General features: G+C 41.7%; 1 protein-coding gene across 4 annotated transcripts in view; it reads left to right on the plus strand.

The window, feature by feature from the left end:
- magi2b (membrane associated guanylate kinase, WW and PDZ domain containing 2b) overlaps positions 1-18,125 on the plus strand; it is an 88,146-nt gene that overhangs the window by 46,078 nt on the left and 23,943 nt on the right. For all 4 annotated transcript variants that reach the window (XM_030097154.1, XM_030097150.1, XM_030097151.1 and 1 more), the window contains exons 4-9: positions 2,224-2,448; positions 3,936-4,164; positions 4,792-4,871; positions 15,038-15,095; positions 16,915-17,036; positions 17,649-17,831. In XM_030097154.1, coding sequence (XP_029953014.1) covers positions 2,224-2,448; positions 3,936-4,164; positions 4,792-4,871; positions 15,038-15,095; positions 16,915-17,036; positions 17,649-17,831 — 897 coding nt within the window. The remainder of the gene's footprint in view (positions 1-2,223; positions 2,449-3,935; positions 4,165-4,791; positions 4,872-15,037; positions 15,096-16,914; positions 17,037-17,648; positions 17,832-18,125) is intronic.

Here is an 18,125-nt window from a genome sequence, read left to right on the forward strand (position 1 = left end):
GAGACGTGAGAGATGGTCTGACATGTGTGATGTGCGAGACGCCTCTGACGTGTTTACTTTTCCTGCAGCAGCACTATGAAGGACCTGAAGTCACGGGAGGGTTTTTTGTGGCACACTTGAGAAAAGATCCTTACAGCAGCCTTAACTTGCTTGGAAATAAAAGATGGATTATTCTAGAAGAACTTGCAGGAAGACAAAAACAGCTGCTTTTCCCACAGAATACTCATGTTCATGTACCCCCCCCCCAAAAAAAAAATAAATAAATAAAATAAAATCAGTCATTTCATGTCTCAGCAAACATAATAGACATAAACAAACAACATATGAGGCATTTTGTTCTAAAATTAGATCTGTATGCATCATTAGGCATGAATATCACGGTGAAAGTGTTTCCTTAATGACCAAAATATTAGTCTGTCTTAAAGGGGGACATCGTTCATCCGTGGGGACGTGTTTATGTTTGTAATTCCGCATTTTAAGAGAAGCTGAACTCTGCCCCCGACGCTGCCTGCTGTTCAGGATGCCAGTGGCTGTTATGAAAAATGCACCCCTATGATGTTATTCCTCCCACTAATGTCATAATAATCATTCTCCAAACATATTTCTCCTCATCTGTCCAAAGCAACAGTTGCAGCTTGAGAGGAGTCAGCCTAATTAAGAAGAGCAGACAGCTGGTTTGGGCTTTGAGAGGCAATTCAGCACTGCAGCAAAGAAAAAAAAAAGTATTTTACCCAAAAGACATTCTCTTCTTCAATGTAGATTTGAACCTGAAAACACAATTTAAACTGCTGTGACAGTGGTAGGTATTCACAGTTATTATTGAATCTTAAAAGATGTTACTTAGATTTCAAGATCAGGTTATTTAGAGGTATAGATTACAGTGTGACATAGCCACAAAAATTAAACTGAAAATGAAATGAGGAGCTTAGAAAAGTACAATATAAACTCCCTAAATACACACCATAAAAAAGTAATGTAGACTCAGAGAGATGCAACACAGAAAAGAGTCACATGAGGACAGGAAATATTTTAGAACAGAAATCCTGGAAAGGAGAAAAGTTGTCTCTTTGACTTTTTTTTTTAAATTCACCTTTACCTTCCTTTCACATTTAAAAGATTTTTTTTCTGCTTTGACAATAAAATCCCCTGCAGGTTTATTTGCGCGGACCGTTTCAGCAGCAAGAGAATTTATAGAGTTTTACATCAAACAGTGATGAATGCCAAATAAAAACAAGAAATGGGAATAAAACCAAGTTAAGCCACAAACATAAAAGTGTTATTAAAAACATAAAAATATTGAAACATAATAAAACGAATGAAAAGTTAATGCAATATAAGTGTTAAAGTTACTGCATAGCAAACGGAACGGCCTGAATTGGAGCCATCCTGCAGCTTTTGGGAGCTTGTTCCTCGTGTTTGGATGAATTAAAATCAAACAACTTCTGTGTGCTTAGTTGTCACTGCAAATAAAAAGCAGGTTTGATCCAGATGGCTTGGTTACTGGAGGGAAAATAGTAGAAAATCACAAATGTATAGTGGGCCTTTACCATTCAGACTCGTAGTATTTTCAGTTCTGAGTGACATAAAGCCAGTGAAAAGATCTGAAGACTAGACTCATGCGATCGATTCTCTTTGGTCTTTGCAAGAACTCAAGCAGCAAAATTCTGCTATAGCTTCTTACCAAGAATCACTGTTACTGTAATCTAGACTGCAGGAGATAATTGCAAAAATTAGTGTTTCTAACTGCTGCTGAGACAACAGCCCTTCAGTTCTAAGTAGTACTGTTTTACTATCTCACAACGGTTGAATATTTGATGACACAAAGTGAGTGACATCTATTGATGTATTGGTTCATTCACTACTTAGAGTCTGTTTTTTTTCTCGTCTGTTCCGAATGGTACATTGAGGAGATTTCCCCCAAGTTATTAGCATGCTGTCATTTTACCGGACTGTCGGGCCCACTCTGATTCTCTCTGAAACTCTGGCCGGCAGGCACTAATGTTTTAGAATAGAACAGTGTTGAAATGATTGGTCACCTGTAGAAGTCGAATATTCTAACAGTCGGGCCTTCTCTCTGTAAAGCGTCTGTTTGGAGCCACAGCTGGCTGAGAGCGGTGGTCGTCCACCCCGCCTGCCAGACGGCGTTGCTGCTTCATCTGAGGTCCCTCTTTAGTGGTACATGTGTCCTCTAACACGAATGCCGCCGCGCCTCTCTGCCCTCAGATAACTTCTACGGCACGCCGAAACCTCCAGCGGAGCCGTCCCCGGCAGCGCCTCCTCTGAATGTGAGTGAGGCCCTGCTGCCCGGAGCCCGGCCAAGCGCCCAGGGCAAGAGAAAGCGGAACCAGTCAGTCAGCAACATGGAGCAGCGCGCCAGCCTGGAGCCGCCTGAGGAGGAGGAAGAGGAGAGCCCGGTCGTCAATGGCAACGGGGTGGCCATCACTCCAGGTACCGGGAGACGAGAGAGAGAAAAGCACGAATTTTCTGTTTTGATGTTTATAAGCCATATTTTTCATCTTCTCCTGACTGAAATTAGATTCAAACGCTGTCTGCGGCGGCGAAGACGTTTCATAATGTCATATTTAGAAAGGAGAAAATCTGGTGCGAAGGCTCAAACTGTCCCCTGTGTTATTTACCGCCGTCACACTGTTATGACTGTGTCTTTGTAATGACTCCTCCTCCTCATTGTGCCCTAAAACATAAATCAAGAGGCTTCAGAGTGTGCAGCTGATTCAGTAGCTGTGACAGGCTAGCCTAACCAGCTCCTGCAGACGTTAACAGACTCTGTATGTTAGTGAGAACTCCACAGCTGCTCGATGCCCTTATGTAAGAGAACGCACAAGGGCACCTGAACGTCTCCACCATTATCAGTGACCTGAGTCTCAGTTTGGCGTCAGCTCCCGTCCCTTTGTCCTCTCATTTCTCTGTCTCTCCTGCTGTCTTCCCGCCACTGGCCTTTGTCCTTGTTTCTATTAATACTCCCGCTCTCTCTCTCTCTCTCTCTTTCCTCTCCTCTTTCCAACCGCTTGCTTCTCCTTCATCTCTGTGGTCTTGTTTCTGCTGCCCTTTCGGCTTCCTCCTTCTTCCTGCCTTATGTCTTTGAACTATGTGTTGTTGTTGTTGTTTGTTGTGTGGCTTTTTTTTTTTCTTGCTTTATTTTCTTCCTGCCATTTGTTATTTTTACTTTGTTCCTTAAACTGCAACAGAGGAAAAATAATAATCAGGTTTCACGCTGTCTCTTCAGACCTCACAACAAAATCAAAAACACGTTTCCTGTTACTGAATGTATGTTTCTGTCTCATCTGAGGAAAAAAAATATTTCTGCACAACTTTATAATGTGGCCAAAGCTGTGAGATTTGATGGTGACAGTTGTGGATTTAGTAAATCTAGATGAACATAATTTGGCAGAAAGTTCAAGTTTCTATCAAGTTCATTTGGAGTTTGTGTGGTTTCTCCCTAAATGTTTTATGTCTTTAACAAAGTAGCAGAATAATGATCTTCTGTCTCGTGCTCCCTGCTTGTCCGCTGCCTCTCATGCCACCAGCTTTCCTCCTCACTCTAAAAACCATTCCATGTGCTTCTGACTCAGTCCCTGACCCCTGAAGTCCCTGTCTTTCCCTGTTTCTCAATTCCTGACATCCCTATGTTGTTTCCTCTTCATGCTTATTGTCCTTAGACTCCATCACTCTCTCTCTCTCTCTCTCTCTCTCTCTCTCTCTCTCTCTCTCTCTCTCTCTTTCTCTCACACACTCTCCTGGGGGTTCATGGCTCTGCAGTGGCTTTGCTGTGACTCATCATGCATGCCATGTGTACTGTGCATTCAGGTCTGCATGTGTGTGTGTGTGTGGGGGGGAATAACAGTGTCGTGTGTGTGTGTGTGTGTGTGTGTGTGTGTGTGTGTGTGTGTGTGTGTGTGTGTGTGTGCGGTCCACAGAGTCCAGCGAACACGAGGACAAGAGCACAGATGCCTCTGGGGAGGTTCCTGTTGAGACATCCAGCCAGGCTCCAGCATCTGCCGACGCCCCCACCGAAGGAGAGGAGGCCCCGAAGTCCCCCTCCAAATCCCCCACCAAAGTCCCAGACGCAGACGAGGAGGAGCTGGGTCCTCTGCCCGACAACTGGGAGATGGCCTACACCGAAAAGGGGGAGGTTTACTTCATCGAGTAAGAAGGAATCTCCTCCAACGTGATAATTTCAGCCGTACCGTGTTTATGCTCTCGTAAAGAACTTACCCTTAATGATCAGTTTATTGTTTTTTTATATCAGCAGCTATGACAGTTTATTGTGGGCTGAATTAAAAAAAAAGAAAGCTTGAAATAAAATCTGATAAAACGCGACTGTTCATGTTCACTAACTTTAAAGTCGTGGTGGTTTATGCGGCGCCGAGTGCAAACTTCATAGCTCTTAGCCTCTGTGTTGAATAATTGATGTGACTTAGCACTGCTAATCAGACAGGATGCGCATGCAAACATGCACGCACACAGAAAACACACACACTCACACAAACTGCCCTCCTCTTTCACCCCAACTAATTAGTGTCTGAGGGCTAATTAGTCAATTAATGGTCATTTAGTTTACCTAAAAAAGAAAAAAAATAGTTTTTGTCGTTGGCGACGCACGAGCACGCACGCGCACACACACACACACACACACACACACACACACATACACACTTTGTGCTGTTTTGTACTTGTCTCTCTCCCTCTTCCTCCCTCTCTGTCTCCCTCTGACCTCTGTTTGTACCTTTCCTCTTTGTATTGTCTTCACCGCTCCTCTTTCTTCTTCTCCAGTCACAACACCAAAACTACGTCATGGCTCGATCCTCGGCTCGCCAAGAAAGCAAAGCCACCGGAGGAATGCAGGGAAGACGGTGAGTTTCAACAAGGCTTCAGTTTGTCTTTGCGGTGTTTGTGAGAGCGGGTTGTCTCTGCACTTCCTGCCATTTGAAGACCTGTGTTGTTTGTTCCACAGAGTGTTTGAGTCAAAGCAGAAAAATCGTCTGCTGTTCAAAAGTCTTCAGTCTGCTGCTTGTTTTCCACAGTTATGAAGAAGACAGTTATCTTTCATTTATAAAGCTACTAAAATGTCCAGGAGTTAATTAAAACTGGACCAAGAGGAAACATGACAAAAATACTCTGATCTTTTCAAACTGTTTGACAACCTCTGAAGAATAACACACCTCCAAATTAAATTAGAACAAACACATTAGTGGAAGATAAAGTGAGTGCTAGATTGTTTTACAAACAAACAAGCTAGAAACCTTTTCAACTAATACTTGTTTTAATTTGTGTGAATGTTCATGTGTAAGCCTGAAATGTGAATCTGAATTGAATATCTGATTAAATGCAAACCGTTTATATAATTGTTTGTGGGTGGCATGACTGAGGGTCCCTTCCGGTCCTCAGACTGTCTGTATGGGATTAACGCCTGGTAACTATGGAAAGTATGCCATAAAACTCTGAAATGTAACAAGTCTTCATGATGTGTTGTGTGAAAGTGAATGACAAACACCCAGACCACAGCTGGACACAGCAGCCACAATCTGAGAACTGAAGCATGAATTAATTTAAAACACTTTCTGCATTTATCTGACACTTTTTTTCCCCCCACACACCTGATTCAGTCAGTGGATCAGTCCCATAATGCTTTGCACTGAGACACTGGGCAATGATCCCACACCCAGCTTTACTCAGAAGCCCTCCCATATGGAGATGGATTTGTTGCTTGACTAATCATGCTTGTTATGTTTGTCTGTGGCGACCCAAAGTTGAATGAATCAGTATGAAAGATGGATGAATGTTTTCCTGGTTTGTAAGATAATCTGAGTTTCAGATGTTTAAACATCATCAGATTGAGTAAAATCAGTATTTGACTTTTTCTTGAGTCTAAAAGTTCCTACCAAGTCTTTAGAAATTCACTTTGAGTTTTTTTAAACTCAAAAAGACATTTTATAAAACATATTGCACCTACATTTCTTTAATTACTTATTTATGTAAAATCAGTTGTGTTGTCTATTTTCTAGCACATTTTACTCACAAAAGTATAAAAACCATTGAGGCTATTTTCAGTTTGCAGATTAGGAAAAATAATTTGCTCAACGTTGGCAGGTTCAGACTTTTAAAGTTGACACTTCAGACGGGAGTAGCATCGATTCTCAAAAGCTCATTGCATTCTGACTGTACCCAAAGTGTGAATTAGTAAAACAAGCATCTCTTCTCTTGTAAAAGTAATTATTTTAGAGGCTCGAGGATGAAATGCTGTCCAGGAAAAAATGTGTAGTTGATATAAATTATGTTTTGTGGAGTAGAGAGGTTTTTTATCCTTGTTTGACCTGTCCTAAACCTCCAATAAAGACCGTCTTTTTTTTTTTTTTTTTTGAGCTGGGATAGTGTATTTCACTTTTATTGTACCAACTATTCTGCAGTTTCTTTTTTTTTTTTTAATCTGGGTAATCTTAAGATCACAAAAAAAGTTTTTCTTGGGTAAAGACAGTCAAAATAGTTGTTGAAATCTTCGAAAGGCAGTGTCTGTGTCAGTAAAGTGTTAGTTTGGCGTGATATATAACAATAAGTTGATCTTCTGTTCCTGCTACTGTCACAGCCTGCGGTCAGAAAATTAGCTTCTGATGTGATTCACCCGAGTGAGTTCTGAGTTGCTTCTCTCTCCTCACGGCTTTAACTAATCAATCCACACACACTTTCAATCTCCTACTCCTCACTTTTCCTCCCAGTCGGTCTCCCTCTCTCTGCCTTCGTCTCTCTCTCTCACTAATAAAACTTGCTCAGTTCTGAACTGGATCTTACTACACACACACACACACACACACACACATTCTGTCAATGCACAATTGCTTTTCCTCGAACATGGCCAGCGTACATTGTCATGTTAGATGTCAACAGCGTTCTGAAGTCTCTGTCGTCTGTGATGCTCCACGAAAACTTCTTTAATATTTTAATGGTGCCGCTTTCTGTTGACATTGGCTTTTGTCTGTTTTTATCTGTTCTTAAAACAGTACTCGAGAGTTTTCCTCAAGGGATTGAAACAAGAGTAACCTGAGGTCACCCAGCGCTCAGCTGCCATTTCTCCAGCTTCTCTGAATCTCTCATTAAGGGACTTTATGTTTTTCACAACAAGTTCCAACCTGAAGTTTACGGTCCATAAGATAAACAAGGGTGTAGCCACAGCACCGAGAGCCTTTGTAAGTCTGACAGTGACCTGCAGTGATTAAATTGTTGATCTACAAATAAGACTAGTCAGCAGTGCTTTGTGGCTCTGCACTTTCAATATGAACATCTGGGACATTTTCTCAACTTTTTAAAGGTAAGCTGCGTATTCAATCAATCTTCCCTAGTCAGTAAGAGTATTTTAGTTACTGTCAGCCTTACAATCAAAAATGCATTTTTTTTTCACCTTTGTAAGAATTGTCATAATACATGCAATGGTACCCAATGAGGCAAACCTGCAGGTTTTGGATATATGAAATGAAAATGTTAGTTAAATACATGTAAAATACAAACTCTCTATGAACAGAATAATAAATCTAAGTTGTCACATTCTAGCAGAATTAGCAAATTAAACTGTCTGATCTACAGTGAAATTGTCCACAAATCATCAGATGTGAAAGTGCAACATTTCACAGTCAACAACCATCAGCTAATGAAATGGAATGGCAAAATGAGTGAGCGGCTCAGAGACAGCTTCACTGAGCTGTAAGAGAATCCCTCTCCTCTCGGTGACCGCTACCTGCTCTGAACTGATGAAGCTTCAGAATCAAATAGATTTGGTGACTTTTACCCAGGGACCTTGTTGTTCTACGTGTGTTTTGACTGTAAAATCCAGAAAAGCTATTTCAAAGTCTTATCTTCTAATTCATGCAATGATCAGATGTCTGGTTGTATTTTTGAGTAGTTACAGTCAGTAATATCTCAAGTGGGCAACTTTTACTACAGTTAAATATATAAATACAGCATCCCATCTATCAGGCCCGCGTGGTTAAAAAGGCGTGCAAACAGATTTGCTGCAAGTAAAATAATCATGAAATAGTATTTGACGAAGCAATGAATTTAAAATACATCTGAGGCTGGTGAGATGGATGTGTTTTGCCAAAACTTGAACATAAACCATGTTCTGAGGAATCACTGCACAGGATCTTATGGCAGAAAAATGGCCTGTACGTATTGTTTCCTGCACTCTCAAACATTTCCCCTTTGAGACGGATCAAATCCCTAGTGCGGCCATGTTTAAGAACAAGCAGAATAATGCATGCCACGTCTTTCTTTCTTTCTTTTCTCGCTGTGCCTGTTTCTGGTTTTGAGGAGGGAGGCGGTCGTTAAAGGAACTTAACGCTTAAGCAATCACAGCCTGCAGAGGATTTTGAATCAAAGGCTGTTAGCAGAGCGTCGGTGAAGGCCCTGGATGACACATTGCATCCTCTCACAGCACCTTTGAATTCACATCGTCGTGAAAACAGTTGCAGCTGCCAGAGAATATTATTTCCCAGCATAAACAGCTCAGCAGTCGGCAGCGTGGCAAAAGGATGTGTAGTTGTAACAACCAGCATGTCCGTCTTCACGATACTCTGCCTTCTTTGCTTCTAATGATGGCTCTGGCGTCCTGTAGCTCTCAGATATGTGCTTAATGTTGTGCCAGTTTTCTGGTATTCGCAGCAGATCGCGAGTGTTCAAAGACACATTAAATGGATGGCTAAGTTTGTCAAACGATGAAATATGGATGGAAGTGAGGCTGTGCCGTTACGTAATGAGAGTGAATTAAACAATAAAGGTGTGGAGGAATTATCAGGGAGAGGTGATGCTGCTGTTTTCCACTGCCCCCTCTGCCTGAAGGATTTCCCAGAGTCTCACAGCCTGAGGAAGGAAGCAGACAAACATTCAGACATGCTTTCATCTGTGTCTCTTCCCTCTTGGTATACATGTCTGGTCTTTTTGCTTCACTTTCCTTCAGCATTACACACCCTCATTCGCCATTCCCTTTCCCCCCATGCTCAGCCTCTCAGGCTTCTTCTTCTCCCACGCTACGTTTAGGCAGAGTTTTAGAAGACGCCTGTTTGTGTTGACGTATTTGCACTAACGTACAACCTTTGTCTGCATTGTGATGTATCTATATACTGAGGCAGACTCTGGGAGTTCAAAGCCTTGTCACCGCAGATCTAGTTTGCATGCAGTCTTTTTGTCAGTGAGCCTTTTGTTGCATAACACAAGCCCATATCTCCCCTCTCTCTCAGAGGAGGGAAGAACAGTGCAAGAAAAGCTTCAATTCCAATTCCAAAGAGTTACTTTCAACGCTGCCTTTGATATTTACTCCATCTCACACCAGTTTCGAAAATATTTCCCGATGGAAAATGGCTGGCCATGGTCACTGTCGAGGCAGGGATCCTTCACTGAATCCGATGTCACTGTTGAAAGACAGTTCGCAACCAATGCAGAAGCAAAAGAAAGAGACAGTAAAGTTGTCAAAAAGAAAGGAAATCTAATGGATTCAGAAGAAATGATTGTGATCATATTTTCCCTGTTGGTGTTTCTCTTGGCAAATAAATGTGAAGGACACGGAGGAAGAGTTTTGTGGATGAGAAGTGTTGAAGCACATGCATCCTCTGTCAGACAGCACCGCTAAAAACGTTACCTCTGGGTTGCATCACTGTTATTACACTCTGTCATGTCTGGACCGGGACCATTTCTCTGTCTCTGTTTTTCTTTTTTCCTCTCTCAGATTTATCTGTTTTCACTGTTTCATGTCTCGTTTCCATCTTAAGAACCCTTTCATTTATTTTTTTTATGCACTTAACTTTCAGATTGGAAGTTATTACAGTGCAAACACAAGATCCTTTAATTATGAGAGCAGCAGTGTCACTCAGCAAAATATAAATAAACAAAACAAATCAAAAAGGCCTTTTAATCATGTATTAATACTTGAGGTAATTTGTTGTCATGTTCATTTTTAGCTCCTCAGTCAAGATCTGCTCCACCCAGCACTTGTCAAACTGAAGGCCTGTCTGACTTTGAGGACTATGTTAATGAGCAAATATTTGCATCCTGATAAGCCAAGACAGTGAACCTGAGCATGATAATCGGGATGCCTGTGGCGTCTCAGCATTAGTTATTTTCAGCATGTTAGTTTGCAGCACAGCCTTGTAGAAGCGCTGATATCAGAAATCTGCTTTACCCATCTACAGCATGTCGTTTGAAGCGAATGTGCAAATGTCCTGTACATCAGAGTGAATGCTAAACCTCTTGTCAGCACTCAGAGGATTCAGTTTTTATGGGGGGGGGGGGGTGGCAGTTGCAGTGGTCAGACTTCAGTTGAGTCGATGAAATTGTATTCTCCTTCACAACATAAAAGATACCAGTTCAGCAGCTAACATCTTTGTTGCATTGCTAAGGAAGGTTTACTTTGGGATTGTTAAAATTTGTGAAAATATGTTGTCACCTTGATAGCTAGCTGTGGAGGAACCTTTGTGACTTGCTGGAATTGCTTTACAGACGACTAAATGTGAACTCGGATGATCCAGTCTAGTTATGGGAACAGTCTGATCTGACAGAGCCACTTGGATCAATCCAGTTGACTGTTTTCAATTTGCTTTACAAGATACCATGTAGGATCAAGCTGAGCCTACTACGTCTGTCTTTCATCATTGAAAATATAGGAATGGATAAAAATGACAAAATAACAGAGAAGCTGTAACAACTAAACAGTTTGAAGCAAAAAAAAAGGTCAAAAATATCATCTACTGTTGGATCCTGTCTCACTGTTTTAGTAATTCAGTTCTCATATAAATGATGGAGTTGTCACCTGCACGTGTCTAAATTGACTTTTCACTTATGTGGTGCCTTTTTCTCCTTTCAATGGTTTGTTACATCCACTCTCCATCATTCCACAACTAGTCACACACTCAAACATTAGTTAGTGGCAGCTGTTTTTCCAAGGACACTTCAACTCATGAACAGAGCAAGATGGAAGCTTAATTCTCCAAACTCTGGAAGATGACTTGCTCTAGCACCTGAGCCTCAGCCACTTGTTGTTGTGCCTTGTCCTGCATTACAGAGGCTCCCAGAGCTCCTGTTGTTATGCTGGATGTTATAAACCATCAGACGAGAGTGTTTCACAAGAATGAAACAACAACCACCTCTTCCACTCCAGATAACATGTTTGTAAAACATTTCTGTACACCAGTGGTTTTCAAAGTAAGACGTGGCCCTCCCCTGGGGGGCTCCAGAGAGCTTTAGGGGAAGTAAAATTTGAGTGGCATCACTCAAATTTTCTTTAAAAGTCATATTTTCTTTTTCAGTTTTTAGAAGTTGCCCGATTTAAAAAAAAAAAAAATATTCAGGATATTTTTTTTAATATGTTACATTCTCTTATTTTCAACAATTTTGCAGGGCAAACAATATGTCAATGTAAGACTTTAAATAAAACAAACAACCTTTTTAGCATTTTAGACAGAAATTGTGTTTGCATCAATAGTGACAGTTTTCTCGGGTTAAATCTGAGCTTTGGGACCCTTCTGTGAGGAGATTTCATCTCATTCTGCCGTTCTCTCCAGGACTCAAGTCTCCTCCAAAAGTCCAAAAACATGGATTTGAGGCCAGTCTGTCTCAGTCGGGGTTTACTGGCGCTGCCCTTTCCAGCACGTTCTTGGTGCATGTTGTCCTACAACATGCCTGATTGGAATAATGTTTTCGTTATTGATCTTTCTTCTGACATTTTCATGACATCATTGTTAAATTGAGATGTGCTGGCAGACTGTGAGACCTGAAACATGCAGAACAGGAGCTTATCAGGTCCAGTGTTGGAGACCTTAGAGTGTGTGTGTGTGTGTGTGTGTGTGTGTGTGTGTGTGTGTGTGTGTGTGTGTGTGTGTGTGTGTGTGTGTGTGTGTGTGTGTGTGTGTGTGTGTGTGTGTGTGTGTGTGTGTGTGTGTGTGTGTGTGTGTGTGTGGAGGTTTTTGGGTTTAAGTTTGTTCTTGAGTTCGTGCATCTTTTTTCAGATGAGTCAGATGAGTTCATTGTATCGGCTCATGGCTGCCTGCTGGTCAGGGAGACTCTGTGCGAGGGGAAAGATGAGTCATCTAATGCAGAGGAATCACAATTAGACTTTATGTCAAGAGAGACACCCATGCACACTCGCATAGCCCGTCAGTGCTCACACCACACTCACACGCATGATGAGGAATTTCGTTCAGCGTCGGAGGAAATGACGCCCTCAGCGTTTCAGACATGCAAACGCCGGTCATCCATTTAACACACACCACACACGCTCTGCAAATATGGACTTGTATGAATGTGGAAGAGCACACACAAACACCCTCACTCTGTCTCTGCGTGAGTTTCAATGGCAGGAAATAGAGACAAGACAGAGCCCTCTGCTCAGGCGAGAAAAAAAAAAAAAAGACTTCCACTGGTGGTTTCCATGGAAACTGTCTCCCCTTCACTCGAGAGGGAGGGCAGGCGACTAGTGGAAGAGTTGGACCGGCATTTAAGGTGGCTCGTGGACGCCGGGGCGGGAGGGAATTTAAGGTGGTGTGAGGTGTGAATCCGGCTGACTTTTTCACCTCGAGGATGTGAGACGGGTTCATCTGAGGCGATGGCGATGGCAGATCGGCTCAAAAAAAAAAAAATCCCCGATGCAGCACAGCAAAGGCGATTGAGACGTGCCCGTCTCGTTCACCTCGGGGTGCAGAGTCAGCAAACTGATCAACCATGACGCTCAAGCACACACACATTGATGCATTCAGAAAAAAAGGTTATTTATATCAAGATTACAAGTCCATCAGTGGTGATGGACTGTGTGGGTGAACTGTAGTCCCAAATACAATTCACATCAACGGGAACATACGTAAACTCAGTTCAAGGAATCGATTGCTGATAATCTTTAGATGAAGTGAAAGTGTTGAAGACTAAACCACAGTACAGGACTGTTCCAGAACTTTACAGTGCAACACTTGAACATACAAGACGAATGATCAAACAGGCCTGAGAAATGTACACGCTGTTTGAATGCAGTAGTTTGATTGTGATATAAGTTATTAAGGACATGGTAATTATTGCGTTAATTATTTTGATATGCATATCTGTGAATTTCATCAAAACTTGTTCACAATGAAAAACTGCTTCCAGAATTAACTTTATGAATAATTTACCTTGATTAAATGCATTTTTTCAGCAGGGATGTTCATATGTTCCCCCTAATAACAATGTTCATTATGTGATAAGAAATGTTTGTGATAATTAACTTTTTTTTTTATTTCATTTATATTTTTTCAACAAATCACACCTCAGTCAGGAACTGCGTGCTAAAACAAGGATGATTATTCTCCATTAAGGCAGCTGAAGCGAACTCTATGTACCTGCTAGGTTTTTTTTTTTTTTAATAGTCGGTGCTAAAAACAAGCTAAGACTGAATCGCAGCTCCTGAAAGTGTTGAACTTTGCTCGGAGCGTCGGCCTGACGTGACGCGTGAGCCGCTGATAAACAGAGCGGAAGCTGAGCTGCACCCCACCTGCCACCACCACACACCTTTTGGTCCAAATAAAACACATCCTCATGCACACTCTGTTTACTATTTGTCCTGCTCTTTTTATTCACCTTCCACCGCGCTCCTGTTTTGTTCCCACCAAGGTTGACAGTTATTGTCCACTTTACTGTGCATGTTTTACGTTCAGCCATGTCCCCGATGAGTAACTCTCATCCTGGTTGTCTTTTTATTCCAGTCTTTTTTAACACTGATATCCAGTTTTATTAGCTTTGTGTTATTGTTCATGAAGAAGATTAAAAAAAAAGTCTGCACTTGGATTTAATAAACTTAGTTTAGAGTTTTTTCAAATGAAATTAGAAATCACAATTTTCATATATCTCATTTTATTTTTGTGGCCCTCAGAATAATCAGTGTTGTCTATCTTTTGTGTGTGACGGCAACCATACACTCTTTATCATAAACCATGCGGGTGTCAGAAATGATTAATAAATGCTAATCGGAAATGTGTTGGTCCTAGTTTGTGTCTGAATGAGAAGCAAACAGCTTGGGCAGATGAACGCATGCTGTGGTCCGTCTGTACACTGTTTGTGTGTTAGCTCAGTAACTTGTGTCAGCGTTTCTTATACTTTGTTGTGAAAGCCGAATGATAAAATCTCAATTTAAATACCAGCAGAGGGAGCTCATGACATCCATCCATCTTTCATCCCAGTTCATCCAGGGTTTGTCAAAGTGGAGGAGCTGATCCCAGCTGGTTATAGGTCACCAGTCCATCACAGAAAAAGCGCAGAGAGACAGACGTCCATAAACACTCACATTCACATCGACAGGCAATTTGTGAACCTCAAATTCATGAATTTGGACTGTGGGAGGAAAGCTCAATCCCCCAGATGCAAATCAGGGACCTCCTCACCATCGAGTGACAGTGTTTTGCTCATGACAACAGGCTGCATGTTGTGCGCTTGTGTGTTTGTGTGCATCAGTAGAAAGTTAGAAGTGCGGCCAGGACAGGGAGCAGAGGGATCTTAGCAGCGCCTTGACCCAGTTCCTTTACAAGGGAGAGAGAAGAAATAAATCAACAAAGGGATGGATGAAGTGAGGAGGGAACAAAGAGCCGGAGTAGGGAGAGGAGGAGACAATTAACACAACAGCTGTGGAAAGCTTCCAAGGCGAAAGTGAGTGGGTGGGTAAAAGAACGAGAGACAAACACAGAGTATTATGGTGAAGGTATTTGGCCTTGAAGGATTTGTTGGTGCCATTGAAGGAGGGGAACGAGGGACAAAGCCGGATGAAGTGTCAGATGATTTGAAAGTCTTTTTCCTCCCACCCGGACTTGTATTGACATCTTTGTTGTGATTCGTGTCTCCATGAAGAAGCCACCACTGCAGATCGAAGTGTTGTGTGTCTATTAAAAGAGCACTTTGGGAGCGTCTAGCTGTGAGCCCTGAGATTCATGTTGTCTCCCCTCAGTGGTTCAATTTAGTGTCTGCGTTCCCTCTCTCAGCATAAACTGACTTCATTTCCCTGGTCTGTGTTCTTTCTTCCTCTCAGAGCTGCCCTATGGCTGGGAAAAGATAGATGACCCCATCTACGGCAGCTACTACGTCGAGTAAGTTTCCCCGTCGACTCAAAATCAACTTATCTGCTCGGTAGTGAAACAGTAAATGCACTTTTGTGGTTTACAACGCCTCTTCATGAATTATAAACGACTAAATCCTCATTTCTTTTTCATATATTTCTGCTCATTCGATTAAATTTTTACAGAGAAGTGCTGCCCTGTACGGATTTCTCCCAAAAAATTCTGCTGATAAACTTTAGCCAGCCTGCATGGTGTTTTCATGTTTTATTACAAACACACTGTTTATATTCCACTTTTTAGATGCTCCTATTTACAGTTCAAGTAGTCTAGATTTTGTTACTTTCAGTGATAAGTGAAGAATTTCTAGAATTTACTCATTTTTAGTCTGCAACAATTGAAATAAACTCTAATGATGTAACAAATGACCGATCATCCAAAGATCTGAAATATGAGCTGCAGCAGGCAGAATTACCACAATATTAGGCTTAAAATACTGGAACATATGAGGACATTTGATATTATATTTAGAATATGTGCATCTTTACCACAGGATCCATCTAAAAACACAAAGCTTTATCAAGTTGTACAGAGTTTATTGTCAAATTGGAGGCAGAAAATTCCAACATCAGAGCAGCTAGTTGTGTGTTATCCTCAAGCTTATTGAGATATTTTGGCTGTACGGAGAGTAAACACCTGCCTGGATTTAGTCACATATTGAGCTCATTGTTTCTGGATTGCTGTATTGTCTCCAAATAAAAAATTACCAAATATTCTGTTGGGTTTATCTCCTGTAAGCTGCAACTGTAACTTTATTTCTGATGTGTTTGTGTTTCTGAGCATCAGTATCACTGCTGTGATTTTACCAGAGCAGGGACATTGTGAAATGTCTTTTAGGAGCTGGACTAAAATATTATCAAACAGGAAAAATAAGGTCCAAACTCCAGTGTCGATGATTTTCCTGAAAATCCTGATATTTTGGAGTAATGCCTGCCTTAGACAGCCTGAAGTGCAGATGCTTGAAATGTCAGCATGAGATATTAAAGTCATGACGTTTTCAAGAATAGAATGTAGTGCAGAGTAGAGTAGAATGGAAACTCCACATTTCTGGTGTGATTACTCCTGTTACTGTCACGTGCCACCAAAGAGGCATTTGCTTGGAAGTAAATATAACAGTATGTTTCACACAGTTCTTTTGTTCAGGACACATATCGAGGCCAGTTTGTCTTGGTCAGTAGGATCTCATAATAATAACCTACAAACAGCAGCTGCTCTCGCCACAGTATTCGCCAAATTCTGTTTCTGCCACCTTCATGTTTTCACAGATTCCTTGATGCTCATGCCATTTTTCTACAGACAAACGCAGGTCGCTTTCCTGGCTGCATCACCTGTCTTTTGGCTTTGGTCTCACTGCCCAATTTGATCTGCACTGAATAAATTAGAAAATCACTCATGTATTGAATAAAAGAATTTTGTTTTTTGTTTTTTTTGTTTAGTTTATTCGGTCATCCTGGACTTTCTGTCAGAGTGTTTTTTTTTTTTTTTACCCACAGGCCTGTCTGAGTTGAAGGTTTGAAAGACCTTCACACAGCTACATGGCTGATAAACAAGACCAGCACCCGCTTAAAAACGAACAAAAAAGAATCAATTCAGTGAAGTCTTGATGTGTGATAGTTCAACACCGTGAAGGGTTTGATTCTCATGAACTTACTTCAGATTCAAGTACATCCGAGCCATAAAGAAGATTGCTTATTACTTGAATACAGAGCTTAATACATAACATGAAAGGGAATTATGCTGAAATGTTGCGGAATGGTTATAATTTGTCCATTTGTTTGCTCTGTATTTCCAGTCACATCAATCGAAGGACACAGTTTGAGAACCCTGTCCTGGAAGCCAAGAGACGCCTGGAGCAGCAGAGGCAGATGCAGAGCCAGGGACTGTCGGCTCTGCCGCTGCCTACAATATATAGAGGTATGAACACACACAAAGCATACCGACACACCCAAAGAGCTCCGGAAAAATGAGACCGCCGTGATGTAGAGGGGATGAGCTCAGCACATGGCCTCCGTCTTCAGGCTGTCATGAGCTGTTACATTTTTAAAATACATTTTCCCCTGTTGTAATGATTTTCTGTCTTGAATATTGCACTTTTTTCCAACTCTTTTCCTCACCCATCTCATAGAGTGGGCACTTTCATGAGTATTTGATGGGGCAGACGCGCAACTTCACAATGTACAGGGTCGACTGGAGATCTCTGGCAGTGCGGGGGACAGAGAACACGCTCACCCCGAGGCCTCTAATGGGCTAATCCAGGCACGCGTATGATGACATATTATGCCAGTACATTATGTACTGCTTCATCTGAGTGAAAACTGCGAATCTCCAATGAGTCAGCTTATCAGGGAAATGTACCGTCATCAGTGTTCGGAGCTTCACAATAGTGGCATTCAGAGCAGAACTATTTTGTCTTAGCTTAATTTGCTGTAATAATAATAATAATAAAAAAAAAGAATCCACATGTTGAGTATTTCAAAAAATGGGGGATGCATATTTTGTCCTCATGCAGCCTTTCTCCCATTGCAGAGAAGCCTTTGTTTACGAGGGACCCAACCCAGCTGAAGGGCACCTTCCTGTCGACGGCCCTGCAGAAGAGCAACATGGGATTCGGCTTCACAATTATCGGAGGCGACGAGCCCGACGAGTTCCTGCAAGTGAAGAGCGTAATACCAGATGGACCGGCCGCTCAGGACGGCAAAATGGACACAGGTAATTATGTGTACAATCCAATTTTGACAACTTGTTTAGAAATAAATTGAGGTTTAAACAAATGGCAAGCTGTCGCCGCCGCCACTGCTGACGGCGTAATGTCATGTTTATAGGAATGTTTAAGCGCAAGCCTCATTACCGTGACTCCTCAGCGTAATGGAGCTGAATTTTCTTGCCCCCGTAGATCAAATTTGAAGAGCTTTTCTTGGCAGTGTATCAATTTCGCCGGAGCGTGATTTCACCTGCCTGTTGTGTAATTTCTGTCCGCGTCTCTCGTGCATTAATGGTCAGAGG

This window comes from Salarias fasciatus, chromosome 7 (genome assembly GCF_902148845.1).
Source record: "Salarias fasciatus chromosome 7, fSalaFa1.1, whole genome shotgun sequence".
Lineage (NCBI taxonomy): Eukaryota > Metazoa > Chordata > Actinopteri > Blenniiformes > Blenniidae > Salarias > Salarias fasciatus.